The following is a 17838-nucleotide window of genomic DNA, read 5'->3' on the forward strand; positions in this document are numbered from 1 at the left end:
CTGAAGCACTTTGAGATTCTTGAATATAAAGTGCATTATAAATACAATTTATTATTATTATTATTATTATTATTAATAAAACAACCCAACAGAAATATAACACACACACGTCATTTTAAGGATGAATACATTAAACATTTATTTAAGTTTTGGTAGCAATAAATGACACAATAAATAGATAGATCCTCAATGTTATTACAGAATAGGGCAGTTTTGAATTCACAGGAATTAATACTTATGGCATATTCACAGTTACAAACACCGCAATAGATTAACAGACCAGCGCTTGATATTCACACAAAGCCAGTGCCCATGTGATTAGTGTGGTGCGTATAACAGGAACAGTGGCCCACAATTCCACGTTTGCATACACACTACAAAACCCATGTTACGGTCAGGGTGGAAATCACAGGCTACAACCATACGTTAATCTTGTGTTAGTATCGGGGTCTTGGTTAGTCAAATTCAATCTAAGTGCACAGAAAACCGTCAAGATAGATCTAGCTTCTCGGACAAACTGCTTCCCTTATTTAAAGCGAAGACAAGTGTCACTTGCGGAACAAACTCAATGTGTAGGATGGGGGTGCCGGTCGTACAGCAACGGAATAGGAGGGTTTGTCAGGGGCGTACTGTAGTGCAAAGTGGCATCCTGTAAATGAATACTGGTGCCAGGCCCTCCAGCGATGATATCCACATGTTATAAATACTGACCCCAGTTACTTTAGCCTCTGGACAGTGCTCGCAGAAAGCCTTGTGCTGGTAAAACCAACGAAACCGAAAGGCAGCGTAAAATCACTTTCCCTGTGTATAAAATAAAAGAATAAAACCAATTAAAAATCATCAACAATCTTTGTAAAAGTAGATTTAAAATCAAATTAAAAAAAAATGGGTATAAAAAAGGACAAACGCGCAAAAAAACTGAAAAGAGAATAGCGATAAAACTAAATATATACATCATTGGTCGTAGCAAAAAACTTTCTTTCCAAAGGCCACCCTTCTGGCTAGCCAGTCGTTTGGGGTTGTGGAATGCAAACTATATACAGTTATGGTGGAGATGCACTTGCATTCTAATTTGAGTCAACCACGTACGAGAAATATACGAGAACCACAACCGTCACAGGTAGTCAGTTCTCATTGTAAACAACCACTCAGTTTCCTGCCTTTTTTTTTTTTTTTAAGGGAGTGTCTTGTTTGGTTTGCCTTTGGGACGATTAGAATATACCTCACCAAACATTCCCTTTGTTATTAGCACATAACTGTATAACATGGATAGGTTTTTTGCACCATTGCTGTTTTTACTCTTCGTTAAATACAGGTGCATTTGCTCTTGCATTATGGCAACTCCGGCCCTGAAAGCCATAAGCTGAAGAGCATCCGTAAGCATTCCCTTTTCTCTCAGGAGCATATGGTGCCAAGGCAGTCTGCATGCTAGGATAACTAGAGGCGTTGTGATTGGTCCGACACAGCCAATGAGATAAGACAACACAATACCCTTCTCGAATGACATCATTCCAGCTCGAATATATATATATATTCATCATCAACCAAGGAGCAGAGAACCCACTCAAAGTCTGCTTCATACCCTGCTTGCCCTGGTTCTTGTGTCAAAACAAGTGTAGTGGTAATCTGGGAAGCTGGGTGCTGCCACCTAGTGGTGTAAATAGACTAGGCAAGTAGTAGATATAGCTGATGGGGTTGCGGTTCTAAGATTTGAAACGCGAACACGTGAGCTGGCTGGTGTTACTCGAAGGTCCAGACCTCCACGCTGTGTATGTTGAAGTCCCGCTGGGCGGAGAGGGCCTGGTTGTCGAAGGTGGCGCAGCCGCTGGTGGTGCCCCGATACAGCTCGGCATCCAGCCACAGCCCCAGCTGACCCCTGGAGCAGGGAGGGGAGGGGAGGGGGGGGAGACAGATGAAAGGCAATAGATAGCTTGTGGAAGGATAGGCCCACACAGTGTTCCTCAACCCCAGAGGTCACCGGCGGAGATAGCGACGGTGCTCGAGCCAGATTAGGGTTCTACATGCTATAGATATTCAATACCGTTTGTAGATATGGATGAGCGTGTGGTGAAACGATGTGTGGGGAATCAGGTGCGATGGGGGCCTTTAAACACGGGGTCTTCGGCAAAGATAAGAGAACAGGGTTGAAACCAACATGAAGTCGACCAGCCGATAGTGGATGGAGTTCGCCATTTGACAGGTTTCAGCGTTTCCAGGGTTTCTTATTCAAAAACAGTGATTGGCCGGCATTTTTTTTTTATCCACTCAGGCAGGTAAAACGACAACATCCTAAGTACAGTTTGGACCATGGTTGAGAACCATTATATTTACATTTAGGGCATGTATCAGACTCTTTTATCCAAAGCAGCTTACCATCAGTACGTTTGGCAGAAGAAAACTAAAAAATATAAAACAATTGCCTTGGTAACTCAAATCAACAAAACGGGTGAGGGTTGCTTGCAGAGATGGGATTGATGCACAACAGGACAAGCCTGGCCCAACGGAACCTGATCCTCTAGTCAGACTCACCCTCCACCACCAAACTGCAGAGAGTCAATATTGCCTTTCACAAAGTAAGAGTTGTCCCCCGTCCAGCGGTACACCTACAAAGAGGAATACAAACACAATAATCTCAACCTTTTTGCAACACTAATCATTTTCGGATTAAACATTTAAAACTGATCTTTTGTGTGCATGGAAACGATGTATTGGGGGGGGGGCCAACCTTGATCTCAGGGCAGAAGCTATAGAGGAACGTCTCTCCAGTGCCATAGTAGTGTTCGCTCACTCTGAAGGGATGACTGGAGAAGGCCCCAAAGATCTGGTACATAGAACAGCACAAGTTATCGGGATGCAGAGTTTGCATGCAGTTTGTATTAGAGAGTATGACAGCTTTGTTTTCTGAGCTAGTCCCTTCACTGTGTCGTGCGTGTGTGTGTGTGTGTGTGTGCGTGTGTGTGAACGGGATGGAGTTCCAAGATATTAGGTCATATTTCAAACTCCTGATCAGCCAAAGTACGTGCCTTACACAAAGTGCCTTCTCTATCTACGTATTGATCAAGAAGAAGAAGTCAAGGGTTCATCCCATGAGACAATGTTGTAACTCCTCAAAGTAGAGCGATGCTGATCCCACAATAACTCAAACATGTTCCATTATTCTCCTTGCAACTGACCGTCGACGCGAATCTCAAACACCATACAAGAAAAACGGCCGACGCGGTTATCCCTTGCGTTTCTCCTGGCTCTCCCTCTCACCTGGTTGTCCATGTCCTTCAGTACAAGCAGGACCGGGCTGTCCAGCTCCAGCAGGTTTCTGTAGAGCGTCTTCAGGCTGGTGCCGTGGTTCTGGGAGCTGTAGGCCAGCCTCCAGAGGTAACCCTGCACCCGGGCCGGGAGGCGACTGGCCAGCTGAAGAGACAGAGGGGGGACAGGGACAGGTGACACACTATGGATGCAGGGAACAAAGCCTGCCATACGATGGTGTAGCCTTACAGGTCTGCGGAACGCTAATGAGCTTGGGGTTGTGTTTTACGTTTTCATTAATAAGAAAAGATGTGCTTTGTTAGTACCACATCGGAAATGAGGGTGACACAGCACAAGTACCAAGTATAATAAAAAGGGAAATACCCTTTTTAACATTTTACATCATTTAGCAGACACTTTTATCCAAAGCGGCTTACCATAAGTACATTTGTCAGAAGACAGTGAAATAACAATATATATCGCTGTCGGTACAGTTAAGATGTTCATAGAACCAGGTGCCAAGCACTCACAATTGCTACGTGCAGACATTTCCCATAGACAACAAAGATAGCTAGGATAAGACCCTACACAATACTAATTAAATGCTTTTTGAAAAATCAAATTAATTTCCCTCAACACCTATAAAGAACGCCCCCACAAACATACAAAACAAAAAGCTGCCATTAAAAGGTGACCAATTATACCACCAGGTGTGAGTGTGGTTAGCCGATACAAGCCTTTTTGCACATCTAGGTGGACACGCCCACCTGATGTCAGAAACGGCTTGTAACGGCTAACCACACCCACCCCTGGTGGTATGATAGGCCTGGGGGGGCCTGGGGGGAGGCTGTGGCCTCACCTTCTCCACGTGCGTGTCCTGCAGCAGGGCGCTGCTCTCTCCCAGCAGCGGCAGCGCGTCCAGCGACAGGTCCGCCTCGAAGCTGCTGAAGCTCTGCCTGCGCTTGGCCTCGTCGACGGTGATGATCTGGGGGAAAACAAAGCCCTCTCCGAGTTAGATTCACACAGGAATGAAGAGGCGCTCAACACATGGGTCACCACGTGAGCCACGCGACCCCAACGGTCGACGTTCCCCGACGGATACTGGATTGATGCCGACACCGATATTAGGGCGTAGAAATTGAGAATATAGAGATATCGTCCTGTATTCTATGGTTGTAGGTTTGATAAAGAGGTGATCAAGTTTATAAATCAACAAACACCATTGATAAAATGTCCATATCACCTAATAAATACGTTGATACCGATGGCCAATAGCGGCCGATAAAAAGGACCAAAGGATACATCGGTTGAGCTCTGCCTCAAAGGAGAGATATCCTGATATGACGTTCACTACAGGACTCGGTTAATATATTTATGCCTACAGCCATACCTAGACCTAGCGCCATATGTTAATAGGCTCTAGTTCTATATAAAGTTGCCTTCGTCTACAACAGGGATCTCAAACTCGCGGCCCGGGGTCAATTGAGTCCCACGGGATGATATTTTGTGGCCCCCTACTTGACATCAAAGGATAGTGTTAGTGCGGCCCGCGCGTTGTTGTCAAACGCACATTTTTGCAGAGTCGCTTGACAAGCTTTTTTATCGCTTGTGATAGGGGTGACCAGATGTCCCGGTTTTGCCGGGACAGTCCCAATTTTGAGTTGCATGTCCTGAGTATCGACAAAAGCCAAAGGACGCTAAAATGTCCCGGTTTCCACCAACCACTCTGAAATGTCCCCAGTTGTCAGTGTTTACATAGCCAACGTGGTCTAATTATAGCCCGATCATTAACTTAGATTGAGTCAGTTGTGCTACTTCTTTTGGTGGAATACTTGATGTGGCCCAGCCTGACCCAGACTCTACCTCCAGCGGCCCCCAGGTAAGTTGAGTTTGAGACCCCTGGTCTACAAGAAGGACATTTTGAGTGACAGTTTGACAGTGGATTCAGGGGCGGGACATTGCAGTGTCTCGGCTGTCCGGGGCCCGAACCAAAAAGGGAGTTCATGCTGCGGTGTGTCTTACCTCCCAGCTGCAGGAGGCGGGGTCGCTGAAGAAGTTGTCGACCATGTCCATCTCGTCCACCACCACGAAGCCCTGCTCGCGGGCCTCCTTCCCGTACACGTCGGGGGACCACTGGACGAAGAAGCCGTACAGGTGGTCCACCCTGGGGCACCCAGACACAAGGCATCGGTTTACCGTCATGGACCGGCCTGAAAAATCTAAACCTGCTTAAACCGGCTGTAAGAGCCCCAATATGAGGATGAGAGGTAGTTTAAATATCATAATTTAGAATTTAAAGTGTAGGTATAAAGACATAGGTAATGTTGAAATGTACAAAAACAAATGCCCGTCTATTGAATGTTTACCAGAATAGGACAATATAGAAGGAAAAAATTCCCTGGATCGGGTAACAGGTGGATGTGTGCATTTTATTCTTGAGAAACTCGAGGTCGGAGATTTTCAAATGGTTTCAATAGCTGCAGTAGAAAAGTGAAGTCACTTTGAGTCATGAACACACAGAACGTCATGAATGACGTTCTGCGTGTTTTGTGCTCACCTCTCCTGAGGCACAGCAAACCAGTACTCTGGCTGCTTTCCCCGGCCGCCGTACGAGTGGGCGGGGCTGGAGTTCATGGCCACGGCGAACGACTTCCTCATGGGCTTGCCCAACTTGAAGCACAGGAACATGGGCGGCTTCTTGCTCTTCTCCTCCGAGGACTGGAGCATGTCTGTTGGGAAATGGAGAAGACGACGCAAAACACGTTTCCGCCTCTGATGCAATAAAAAAAATCATTGCATCAGCAGAAGGGATGTTGGGGGTTGTAATCATTTCTCAAGAACCCTGAAAAAAAACCTCCCCTTACCCTGTATCGGAGCCTGCATCCTCTCCAGCAGCCAGGACTTCATCTCCGCCTTGTAGGTCTTCTTGCGCCTCTCCTCCGCGCTCAGTCCACTGGCCTCTCCTTGGGGTTTCTCCTGCGAGGCCAGACCCTCGCGGCCGTCCTTCCCATCAGCCTCCACGCCCGAACCCGAGTCCGACCGACTCAGCACCGGGTCCTGCCGTCCCTTCGTGTCACAGCTCACAAACCCCTGGCTCCCGGGAGACGTGGCAGCGTTCCCGTCTTTGGCGTCGATCGCCTCCCTGCTCGCAACCCTCCGTTTCTCCGTCTCGGCGGACGACTTCAGGGATTCGGCGTCTTCCACCGAGCTGTTCGGGGCCACGCCCTCGTCCTCCTCTTCCTCCGTTCGACACGCGGAGCACGCCGTGGGCTCTTCCTCCGGGTCGAGGGTCGGGGGTCCCGCGGGCGCCTGCTGACCCCCGTTTGGGGGTGCGGGGGCCATTGGGTCCCGGTCGTCTCTACTCCCGTTCAGGGTGGGCTCCAGCTCTGTGAAGCCCTCGTCCGAAGGGGTCTTGTCCACCAGACCACAGTCCTCCCTCGCTGTGGTTCGGGACAAACGGAGGGCACCGTAGGGGTTACACTGGAGCGGGGACACCTTTGGGTCTTGCCATGCAGATTGTGGACCGGGGGCAGGATAGTGCAGTGGTCAGTGGTGTTGGACTCACTCACATGTTATATCTAACCTCAATCGGCTCTCCTATGTGGTACTGTCGCGTGTTCTAATTGTGTTCATTTGTATGTCCCTGTTGCGTCGTTTCCCTTTCAGAGCCCTTTGTATTGCCGTTTCTAGTAAAAAGCGATCTTCAAATAAAGTTAGACTTCATTTGATTTAATGACGCGTACCCTCAAATCTACTGCATTGGTCAATATGCTCAATTTCTAAATAACACCAGCAAGATCGATTTGGAGACGGAAACGCGTCTTTCAAAAAAAACAAAAAAAAACTGAACTCGTTGACACTGAGACGGATCGGGATTTATGATCCACAGCCTACCACATTCTGAGTAGTTGGAGCTGATGTCGTCCAGGAATATGGGCCCCTTGGTCTCCAGCGCCTGGTAGCGGCTGAAGGGGTTGAGGTCCTGCACCGAGGGCAGCTGCTCCCACTCGCCGGGCCTGTAGACAGGACACAGATCCTGGGGTAGCTCGCTGCGGGAGGTGGGGGGGGGGTCGTTCATGTGGCACCACACATACCAGGCGGCAAAAGAAAAGTGAGATTGAAAAAAAAAAAAAAAAAGGGGGGGGGGGGGGGGGGGAAATAAAAATGAGATGGAACTGAAAACAAGAGTTGAACTGAATTAAACAAGGTGAATTTACAAAACCAACTTAAGTAATGGTACTAACAGAATAAAAACATGTTGACATGGGGAACGGGATACTAAAGGAAAACCAAATGGAAGTCAAACTTTACAAGGAAACAGGGAAAGAGCTTAGGAGGAATTTGCATCGAAACAGAGAGGGATGGTAGTTTAAACAAAGTATCAATTGAATTGGAGCAGACTATATAATATAGTGAATACCAACTAGCTAGAGAGGGCTAGAGAGGGGCCAGAGCAGGGCTAGAGAGGGGCCGGAGCAGGGCTAGAGAGGGGCCAGAGCAGGGCTAGAGAGGGGCCAGAGCAGGGCTAGAGAGGGGCCGGAGCAGGGCTAGAGAGGGGCCAGAGCAGGGCTAGAGAGGGGCCAGAGCAGGGCTAGAGAGGGGCCAGAGCAGGGCTAGAGAGGGGCCGGAGCAGGGCTAGAGAGGGGCCAGAGCAGGGCTAGAGAGGGGCCGGAGCAGGGCTAGAGAGGGGCCAGAGCAGGGCTAGAGAGGGGCCAGAGCAGGGCTAGAGAGGGGCCGGAGCAGGGCTAGAGAGGGGCCAGAGCAGGGCTAGAGAGGGGCCAGAGCAGGGCTAGAGAGGGGCCAGAGCAGGGCTAGAGAGGGGCCGGAGCAGGGCTAGAGAGGGGCCGGAGCAGGGCTAGAGAGGGGCCGGAGCAGGGCTAGAGAGGGGCCGGAGCAGGGCTAGAGAGGGGCTAGAGAGGGGCTAGAGAGGGGCTAGAGAGGGGCCAGAGCAGGGCTAGAGAGGGGCCGGAGCAGGGCTAGAGAGGGGCCGGAGCAGGGCCCAGAGCGGGGCCCAGAGCGGGGCCCAGAGCGGGGCCCAGAGCGGGGGGCCCAGAGCGGGGGGCCCAGAGCAGGGGCCCAGAGCAGGGGCCCAGAGCGGGGGGCCCAGAGCAGGGGCCCAGAGCAGGGGCCCAGAGCGAGGACCCAGAGAGGACCCAGAGAGGACCCAGAGAGGACCCAGAGTGGGGCCCAAAGCAGGGGGCCAGAGCAAGGCCAGAGAGGCGCCCGAGTGGGACCAGAGCGATGGCTTACGAGGGTGGGGCGTCCTTGAGCTTCATGCGCGACACGTCATCGTACAGCGCCACCGACACCACCTCCTCCATGGGGCAGATGAGGCCATACTCCTCGCAGCCGTGCTCGATCACCAGCGGGTCCGACTTGTGGGGGTCGAACATGATGTTGTTGGGCGTGACGATCAGCACCCCGCCCACCACGCCCTGGGGGAGAGGAGAGAGAGCAGTGACATGGTCACTCCGCGTTCACACTGCACACGTCCGTCGAAATGCATTGTGGGTCCCGCCCGTCTCGCGGCTCCGATGCTTGCCTCAAAAAGTTGAGAAATGTAAAACCTTTCAGGCAGCGACGGATCCGTCGGCCAATCAGATCACGTTATGCAAAGAAACGCAAATACACTACTGTGACGCTACTTGGGGGATTTGAAAATGGAGCGGAAACTACTGCTACGCGAAGCAACACTCTCCTTGCGACTACGGGATCCATTTTTGCAATAACAAGCAGGAAAGGAAGAAGCAGGAAAAAGCCGGCTTTAATAGCGGAAAGGCAATTTGATTGGCTGCCGGCTGGGTTTACAAAGACGACTCCCCTGTACGTCAGACACGCCCTCCTTCATCCGTCAACGGACGTGTGCAGTGTGAACACAGCGTCAGGGTTAGAGACAGGTGCAGGAAGAGCACTACTGTTCGGACTCATTCGGATAAATCCAGTAGAGGTCAGTGAGTTGCCGGGGGTGTTCACTCCCCTCATATGAAATTTATGTAAAAAAAAAAAGAAGGGCAACATGTCCATCCTAGACATATATACAGACGGCACATTGACCCGGTGATGGGATTCGTCTACGCCATATTGGAGAGGCCGGGACTGGCCTGTAAACAAATACAAGGAAACGGGATAGCTGGGCCTTTTCTGGATAAAAGCAGCAAGTATTAAAAGTTTACAATTGTCTATACCGATTATTATTATTTTTTTTTTTAAATCATATTATGCACATTGCATAATACATTTTTATTTTTTTTTATTTTACATAAACCCCTGAATAAATACTATGAACAGAAATCTACACGCTATATTGCTTTTCATCCAGAAAGTAAATGCAGCTCCAAATCTACTTGTATTTCTTTACAGGCCAGTCTTTGCCTCTCCAATACGCCACCGTGAATATGTCTATGTTTTCAGTGAACTCTACACTCTCTAATGAATGCTAAATGAGTCGACACGGAATACGACAAAGCATAACAATAGAGCACCTTATGGAGACCGCTGGAATAGAGGAGACCCTTTTAAGAATTTTGTAAAGAGATGTTCATCTGCATTCAAATCTCTGGTTCAACAAACATTCAACAACCCCTCTACCCTTCATCTCTAAAATGGGGGCGCATGGCGTCAGGAAAAGCCATGACCATAATCTAGTTATGGCTTCCACCGGGATGGATATAGGATCCACTGGACAGCGAATGACAGAGCTCCGGTATCAGGGGCAGCAGTGCGGCCATGCTTTACCATGCCGTCGGTGAAGTATTTGCAGCTCATCTTGATGAACTTCACCGTGGTGGGGCTCTCGTCCTCCGAGGGGGGGGACGCGTGGCGCTGGATGGGCTTCGCTGGCCTGCTGTCGGAGACGCCCTCCTGTGGAGAATAATAAGAACGCTGACATTGCGTCCAACGTGGACCTGAGCCTGACCACCTTACTGTTAAAAGCTCCGGGTTCACAACCAGGGAGTGCCCAACCAGATGCGTGGTGGATCGATCAGTGTACTAGTGGTCTAGTCCACTGGGCATGACGGTAGGCTGATCCCTTAAATGGGGCCCTTTCACGGACACTCCAAACGACAATTTGGTTTCTTATCGCTTACAGCGGTTCCCTCCGTGTTTCCTTGTGGTCAAACACGATCGAACATCGTTGAACACTTACTTGCGTGCCATTCTCAGCGGGCTGGGGCGCCGTCTCCGATTGGCTCAAATCCGGGACGAATAGCTTCTGCAGATCACGACGGACACACTCGTTAGCCAATCAAAGACGATACACAGGAAGGGAGCAAGGCGTGGCGGCGGCACGGGGCGACCTCTCACCTGCCCGGTGTAGACGCTGCGGGCGAACAGCTTGTTGAGCTGCACCAGCTTGTTGGGGGTGATGTTGAAGCGCAGGGCGATGCTGTTGAGGGTGTCGTCCAGCCCCACCTGTGAGGTAGTAAGGAGGACAGGCGCTCAGGTGGTACTTGGGGCCCAGTGGGCGGCGACTGGGTTTTAAAGAGGCAGGCGTCAGACTGGAGCGTTGTTGTTGAAGATGCATCGCTGCACACTCACGGTAAACTCCACAGTCCCAGGGGGTCGTCTCTTCTCCCGCTTTGTCTTGGTGACGGCTTTTAAACTGTCTGCTGGTACACGGGAAAGAGACAGAGAGAGAGGCAAAGAGAGAGTGAGAGAGAGAGAGAGAGTGAGACAAAGAGAAAGAGAGTGAGACAGAGTGAGAGGCAAAGAGAGAGAGAGTGAGAGCCAGAGACACAGTGAGAGGCAAAGAGAGAGAGGCAGCGAGAGAGTGGGTCGAAGATTAATTGAGTTTCCGATGAGCACAACACTGCAAAAGATAATCTTGTGATCACCTTAAACATCAACCAATCATTATCTAATAAAAATATAAATAAGTGTCTTGACTTTCCCCTCGCCCGCCGATTACAAAATGGCTAAGTAAACATTGCGAAAGCGGCCACTTTTCCAACCCACATAAATCCACGACGACCTTAATGAGTGCATCTTGTTACAACAAAAATATATAACCGAATGCTCTAGACGAGCATTCGGTTATATTTAGGGTCAGAGCATCTGTGTGTGTGGCAGACGTGCTGCAGCAAACCATCAAAGCGTGAACAGAAGGGGGAAGAAAAAATAAAAAAGACATCACAGATGGCAACGATTTCCTTGTTGTTGGCCTTGTTGTTAACAACAACTTTACGAGCAAGACGAACCGCCTCCCCAGGGAGTTTGCTCTACAGGGAAGTCTTTGTGTTGTTTAACACGCACTTGGAGAATCATTGACGGAGTGGACGTGGACTCTGCCGCTTATAAAGCGCCACCGTTCGAAAAGGCACCCGTCGGGGAGGCATTGTGTACACACAGGGTAGATGAAAATTAAACCGGGTGTTGGTTATATTGCCCTGATCCCTGGCCAGGCTAGGCTTTGTGTTTGATTTGATTTCGGATTTCATGCACCCGCAGATGGTCCTGGGGTGTCCTCTTACTGAGCGACAAAAAAAAGAAAAAAACGGTAGACACACGGCTCGCCCAATCTCCGGCCGGCCGGTGATGGCAATCAATCAACACCGTCAATATGGGCCGAGCTCAGCATACGACTCCCCACCAGGCTGTTGACCTTATGCAACCGCTCAGTTAAAAAAAACAAATAAAACCTCTTTGTTCGGGATTCTTTACAGAACATATCGACCGGTGTGCTACTCAAACGTCGCGTGCTGTGATTATTAGGGGCGTGAGAGTTCAGTGGTTGGGTTTGTTTAGAGTCCCAGCCTCAAAGGTCCTGGGTTTGATCCACAATCAGTCCCTTCCCCACCAAAGTAGCTTGGGTTCTGGACCCGGTTCCATTCAGGATTCTTGTAACCTTGGTGACCGAACACACCCGCGTTCACACCAGTTCGGAGCGGAACCGTTGTAGGTCAAGGACGCCTCCTCGTTAAGGGACGTCGTACAAGTCGTACCGGACGTAAACAGAAGCAGCTCGCTCTTTTTTTTTTTTTTACGTTTACGTTTACGTCTGCATGTCTGACCCCCGTGAGAAAGACTTCCATGAATGTAGGGGGAAAGCAATGGAATGGCTCACAGAGTCACAGGGGGGCCCTCACCTGAGTCCGAGGGAGGCTTCGCCGCCTTCCTCGACTGCGGTTCGCCGGCTTTCTCGGCCCCGTCCGTCGGCTCGGCGCCGTTCTGTGCGTCTGGACAGGAAATCAACGGCGACTTGGGCAGCGGGTGCGCAGGGTTCTGCTCATGGGCGTTCTTCTCTGATATGCTCTGCTTGAGCTGCCGCCGCTTCTTCAACCTGGAGAAGGAGACGTTTGTGTTGATTAGGTTCCCTCAGCAAGAGGAGAAGGGCAGGGAAGGAGGCCCTGGCCTTCCTGGTTAGCATGGTTAGTTAATTTCCAAATAAGCACTAAGAAAACAATGATCTATTTGAATACAAATCACCTAGACTCTGCATAGCCTTCCCTTACACACCCCCCCCCCCCCACCCCCCAAACATCCCGCTTGAGCACTCATTGTATGCTGTACGCCTGGCACTTAAAGTAAGCACTTATTGTATGTTTTTGCACTTAGAAATAGTACTTAGCATTGTGGAGCATCTTATACAACTAGCTTTGTGTACGAGAATGACCGTACACAAATTGTCAGTTGACCTAGCATTTGTCAGTGCTTGGCACTTGGTTCTATGAACATCCTTACAGCGATATATTGTTTTTTCTTCTGACAAATGTACTTACGGTAAGTCACTTTGGTGAAGCGTCTGCTAAATGCCCTAAATGTAAATCGACGGTTCAAATCTCAAATTCACTCACCAGGATTGTTCTTGATTACTCATAATCTCACACTCCATAACACTAGTTTGCCTCTCAAATAGAGACAGCATCAGCAGGAAAACTTTCTCCCAGACGTTTCCTTGTCAACTCTCTCCCTCTCGCTCCTCCTCCGAATGATTAAACGTTGATGAGAGCACGAGTGATGACACAGCGTTACAAGACGTCTCTGCTAAGGGTCCATTACCACGGGAGAACGCCGGGAAACACTGGGCAAATCTTGCAAAGTGCATCGATGAGACTAAAGGAAGCCGCTAGCCATGATAATAATAACAACAATGAGAGTCTAAGGGAGGAATTGAAACCCGGGCCATGAGTGAGCAGTGCCATGAAACTGAGACCGATACGGCAAAGAGATCTGGACACATTACATCATCTCGTATGCATTGCGTGTGACTGACCAGTAAGTGGTGTTGCCCGGGGGCCGAAAGAGGAGTGTGTTTTTTGTTATCGCGTTAGGGCTGGCGTAGTGGAATGGCCAACGGAAAGTGTGTGTGTGTGTGTGTGGGGGGGGGGGGGAATACATTCTGACACTGAGCACTAGCAGTTGCGTATGTCCACTCTTGTTATGCCATGTCGACCTTTGCTCCGTGCTGCACTGTACCATAGGAAGTGAGCGGCCATGTGGCGCGGGTTGGGGGGGTAGGTGTGTGTTATATCAGAGATTAGGCCATTTCCCCCTCCACCACCGCCACTTCCACATGCAGGTACTCTCAAGTCCATACAGGCGTGGACAGCTTTGCTACGGTAGACGCCCTAAGACAATCTGTGCCGCATGCACGCCCCCACCTGTTACAGTTAGACTTCCTCCCGGGCTAAACAGGTAGCACGCATTTATGCGAAACCCCATAGACACACCCAAACCATCTGGCTGTCTGTCACTCTGCAGCAGGTCCAATGCTCTTTGGAGTGTTGTTGGTATACAATGTGTAGCCGTAGCAAGCATCTTTTGAGCACCCTCCCTCTCACACAGTATCGTCTGGCACTTTGATCGAATTTGTAATTGTACACCACCGCAGCTCAACCGTCCATGCAAGAGCAGTGATGCATGCCACCTTTCCACCAGCATCTCTGTACTCAGACACCTTTCATAGCACAGAATGAAGAGTAATGATAAATAGGTTAGCTAATGAAATAACAGCAGTACTTCTAAAAGACTACAATAACAAATCTTAATCTCAATATTTGCTCTTCTGCAAGCACTGCACACAGTAACTGAAATCAAAAGCCAACTTATAGCACCCGTACAGAAATACACCAAAAATAACTGACATGCAGTGCAGAAACACCACAATCATGCATAAACGTTAACCCTTACCTTGCAAAGTACCCCGGCTTCCGTTCTCGCTTCTCCATCAGGCGAGGGCTTCAGCGACGCATGCAAACAAACAAGCTACAGAAACAAGCACACGCTGTGTGTCCAAACCAGCAGACACCTTTCTTTAGGAACAGAGCTCTTCAATCTGCGCTAGCGTCAACCTCTCCTCTTTTCCTGTTGGGGGAGCAGAGAACGGTGGGATTAGCAGAATAACTGGGTGCGTCACAAGATTGGGAGTCCATAAATATCGATGGAAATTGTTTTAGGGCGACGGAGGCTCCCTAACAGCCCGCTGAGATCACTGCACACCCACAGGGACAAGCCCCAGTGTCAGATGCAAACAGAAACGAGGCTACGCCTTGCTAAGCCCCTTAAACACTACTTACCTACAGTGTGAGGTTTCCATCATATGTGTGACGTTAAGAGCATTGTCATGCAAACCCACATTGGTTGTAAACACACAACCCGAGAGAAACACGTGAACAGTGGTGCAAACCACCCGCTGTACGAGATCCAAGAGTCTTGTCCAGCCAAGAAATCAAAACACAGAGCATTGAACCAGTCGTGTTATTAAAGTGTCCGGAAGAAAACGGCATGTTATCGGTGTGTCAGTGTCATGATCACGGATAACTAACCTGCAGGCAGACGGCCAGATAAGAGGCCAATAAAAACAGCAACATGACCACCACATACCCGTTAGTTAGTCAGGATAACGGCGACGCTTTTAAGCACCTTGAACGCTACGTCCGCAGAACACATCCACGGCGACGCTTCAAACAGGCCGAACTCACGCGCAGCGGCGGCGGCGGCAGGCGGGAGGTAGGTTCAGTCAAACGTAGGACCCGCAGCTGATGCTAACGGGAGCTAGCGACATCGGCTAGCAGTAAGGAGGGTTGTTTACTAGACAATGGCAACCTGCGAACGAGCTGACATCAAGGCAGTTAGCAATGGTCGACGCGTAGTTTTACAGGGTGACTCTCTGTTTAAACCGGTGTGTCGGTGTTGTGTGACTCTCGGGGTGATGTCTGGGTGGAGTGAACGTAAAGGCTTCGACGCAGCGTGATAAGTAACATTAGAGGATGTCGGCAACATACCTTGTGTTCATCTTTCAAACGTAAATACACACGACTGCGCCCCCTCGCGTAGCGTCCTGCACAGTACGCGCATCGCAGTTTAACTGGTTATAGTAAGATTTAATTTATTTTATATTTAGATTCTTCTTGCGTGCTTTTGTAAATTCGTTATATTTTTTAAATAAAATAATAACTATTTACAGATATATGCTGGTGTGACTGAGTTTTGAAATATGTATAGCTTCGGTTGAGCATACAGTTTCCCTGGTGGTCTAGTGGTTAGGATTCGGCGCTCTCACCGCCGCGGCCCGGGTTCGATTCCCGGTCAGGGAACGCACCTTTTCTTCAAGTCCTATCCGTTTGAGGTGATCAATGAAATGTGTCGCATGTAGCTGTTCTTATGTACCGAATCAAAGCGTTTGATGGACAAATCGAATAAAAAAAAAATCGGTCTGAAAACGATGCCGCCCACGAGGTTACTCAAAAGCTATGGAAACATTGTATCAATAGTTAAGCAAAACAACCTGAAGAGGCAAAATAATAATAATAAGGAAATCATTTTATTATTTTTCAGAAAAAAGACATTGCTGAATGCCGGTGATTAAAGTTTCAAATCTGTGTCTTTTAACTGGACTTGGTATTTATTTGTGCGATGGCACATGATGGTAGGTTAGGTATGTCCGTATGTCCTCCATGCGGAAGGAATGCATGTGCCATCGCAAAAATAAATATCAAGTCTAGCAACAGATAGCGCTGTTTCACAACAAATTAACGACCATTGAAGGGGCCTCCTCGGCATCTTGATGCTGACATGTCACAGCCATGTGTGTGTGTATGTGTGTGCGCGTATGTGTCTCTCTGTGTGTGAGCGTGTGCGCGCATGTGTGGATGTACAACTTGGAAACAATTGATTTGATTAAATAACAATAGTCTTACGGTATTTTTGCCTGTGTGATTACATACAAAGTTATACCCAAGATAAAGGGTGAGTGATAAAGAGAGAACTAGTCTATAAAAGATTCAAAAATACATTAAAGCCTACAAATTATTACTTTGCTGTGTTAAGAATATAGCTTTCTGGCAGATTCGATAACTTGGAGGGATGGTGTGTATTTGTGTACCCTGGTTCCCTAGAAGGTGGGAAGGAGACAGAGACCAAAACAGCCGCGGCTCCCGATTGGTCAGTGATGGCTTTAACCGGTTCCTGACCGGCTATGTGTCTTGGCAGTTATTTTGACAGTATTATCACGAAAAGAGGAGATAAGCGGTCTTAGGAATCGCCATGGCGCCGGCCTGTCCCTCCTTCGAGCTGCTCAGACTTTCAACCCGCCGAGGCAACAGATTGGTCTGTGGACGACCGTCGGCCCCTCAGAGCCGGGTTTAGTTTGGCCGGGAGCCTGCCGGTTCTGGGTAGCATCATTGCCCTTCAAGAGTTAACCTCACTGGGAACCTTTACAGCCCTTTAATGCAGTGCCAGGACATCCCAACTGTCCACCCCACCCAACAGCCATGTCCACCCCTACAGTCCGCGGTTCGGCCAGGAAACGTGTTTAAACATGTCAGGATTATCAGCGTTGGGAAAAAGCAATGGGATTGAGGTAATGAGGGGTTGATACCGTGATGATAGTATAGATCATAGGTTTCACAGGATCAGCTGAGAGTTAAGGTTAGGGTTAGGTATTCGTGGCACTTGGCTGATATGTGGTCACAATAGTCTTCTTGTAATAATATACACTTTGTGTATATTCTGTGGTTCAGCTCCGGGCCTCCTCCTGAGAGTGGGACCATTACAGCGGACTGCTGGAAGAGGGAATATAATAAAAGATCAAAGAGATTACTGGCATCCATATACTGAGGCAGGGAGGAAGAATGAATGTAAGGGGAGAGCAACAGAGTTTGAGAGATTGAGAGAGAGAGAGAAATGAGGGAGAGATAGGGGCACGAGAGAGAGATGGAGTAGAAAGAGAGAGAGATGGAGTAGAAAGAGAGAGATGGCTAGGGAGAGAGAGAGATGGAGTAGAGAGAGAGACGGGTAGAGAGAGAAAGAGATAGGGTTGAGACAGAGAGAGATGGAGTAGAGAGAGACCGACCATAGAGAGAGAGATAAGGTAGAGAGAGAGAGATAGATTGACTATAAAGAGCGACAGGCTAGAGAGAGAGAGAGCGAGAGATTGACCGATTAAACATCAGACTTGGTTTGTCACATATAATATCTTCCAGCTCGTATAAAATCTACCACAAATTCAATGAACGGTATCAACCGTGTTTGTGGCGTTGTTTGCACAACAGCCGAGCCACGGCTAAAGAGATATTGAGCCGCAATCAAACCACTAGATGGATGCCATCTAACAGACCAAAAACCGATGTACACTTCACCACAGGACCAACAGCA

The 17838-nt window shown here is 49.0% G+C and overlaps 1 protein-coding gene and 1 non-coding gene across 11 annotated transcripts; one reads left to right on the forward strand and one right to left on the reverse strand.

The window, feature by feature from the left end:
- Positions 1-92: 92 nt before the first annotated feature.
- Positions 93-15498, reverse strand: LOC130374172 (nuclear receptor coactivator 7). Of its 10 annotated transcripts, none has more exons than XM_056580800.1 (17): positions 15468-15498; positions 14374-14547; positions 12330-12523; positions 10783-10853; positions 10549-10656; positions 10391-10456; positions 9979-10104; positions 8494-8678; positions 7138-7292; positions 6108-6746; positions 5801-5972; positions 5266-5407; positions 4103-4228; positions 3256-3408; positions 2726-2821; positions 2530-2603; positions 93-1876 (listed from the first exon to the last, which is right to left on the reverse strand). In XM_056580800.1, the coding sequence occupies exons 2-17, from the start codon at positions 14409-14411 to the stop codon at positions 1741-1743; spliced, it is 2481 nt and encodes an 826-aa protein (XP_056436775.1). In that variant the 5' UTR covers positions 14412-14547; positions 15468-15498; the 3' UTR covers positions 93-1740. The 10 variants fall into 10 exon arrangements, with proteins under 10 accessions (XP_056436775.1, XP_056436778.1, XP_056436774.1 ...); XM_056580803.1 differs by lacking the exon at positions 15468-15498 and adding an exon at positions 15067-15467 and having other exon boundaries at positions 6108-6683; XM_056580799.1 differs by lacking the exon at positions 15468-15498 and adding an exon at positions 15106-15445.
- Positions 15499-15707: 209 nt separating this feature from the next.
- Positions 15708-15779, forward strand: trnae-cuc (transfer RNA glutamic acid (anticodon CUC)). Its single transcript has one exon. It is a non-coding gene; the product is annotated as a tRNA-Glu (tRNA).
- Positions 15780-17838: the final 2059 nt, after the last annotated feature.

Source organism: Gadus chalcogrammus, chromosome 21 (assembly GCF_026213295.1).
Source record: "Gadus chalcogrammus isolate NIFS_2021 chromosome 21, NIFS_Gcha_1.0, whole genome shotgun sequence".
NCBI lineage: Eukaryota > Metazoa > Chordata > Actinopteri > Gadiformes > Gadidae > Gadus > Gadus chalcogrammus.

Excerpts from the sequence above, each read along its gene's own strand:
- LOC130374172 (XM_056580800.1), bottom strand. The coding sequence starts at position 14,411 with ATGGAGAAGCGAGAACGGAAGCCGGGGTACTTTGCAAG. Across the intron at positions 7,293-8,493 it reads CTCAAGGACGCCCCACCCTC|CGAGCTACCCCAGGATCTGT; the intron begins GTAAGCCATCGC and ends CACCTCCCGCAG. Across the intron at positions 3,409-4,102 it reads AGGACACGCACGTGGAGAAG|CTGGCCAGTCGCCTCCCGGC; the intron begins GTGAGGCCACAG and ends CTGTCTCTTCAG.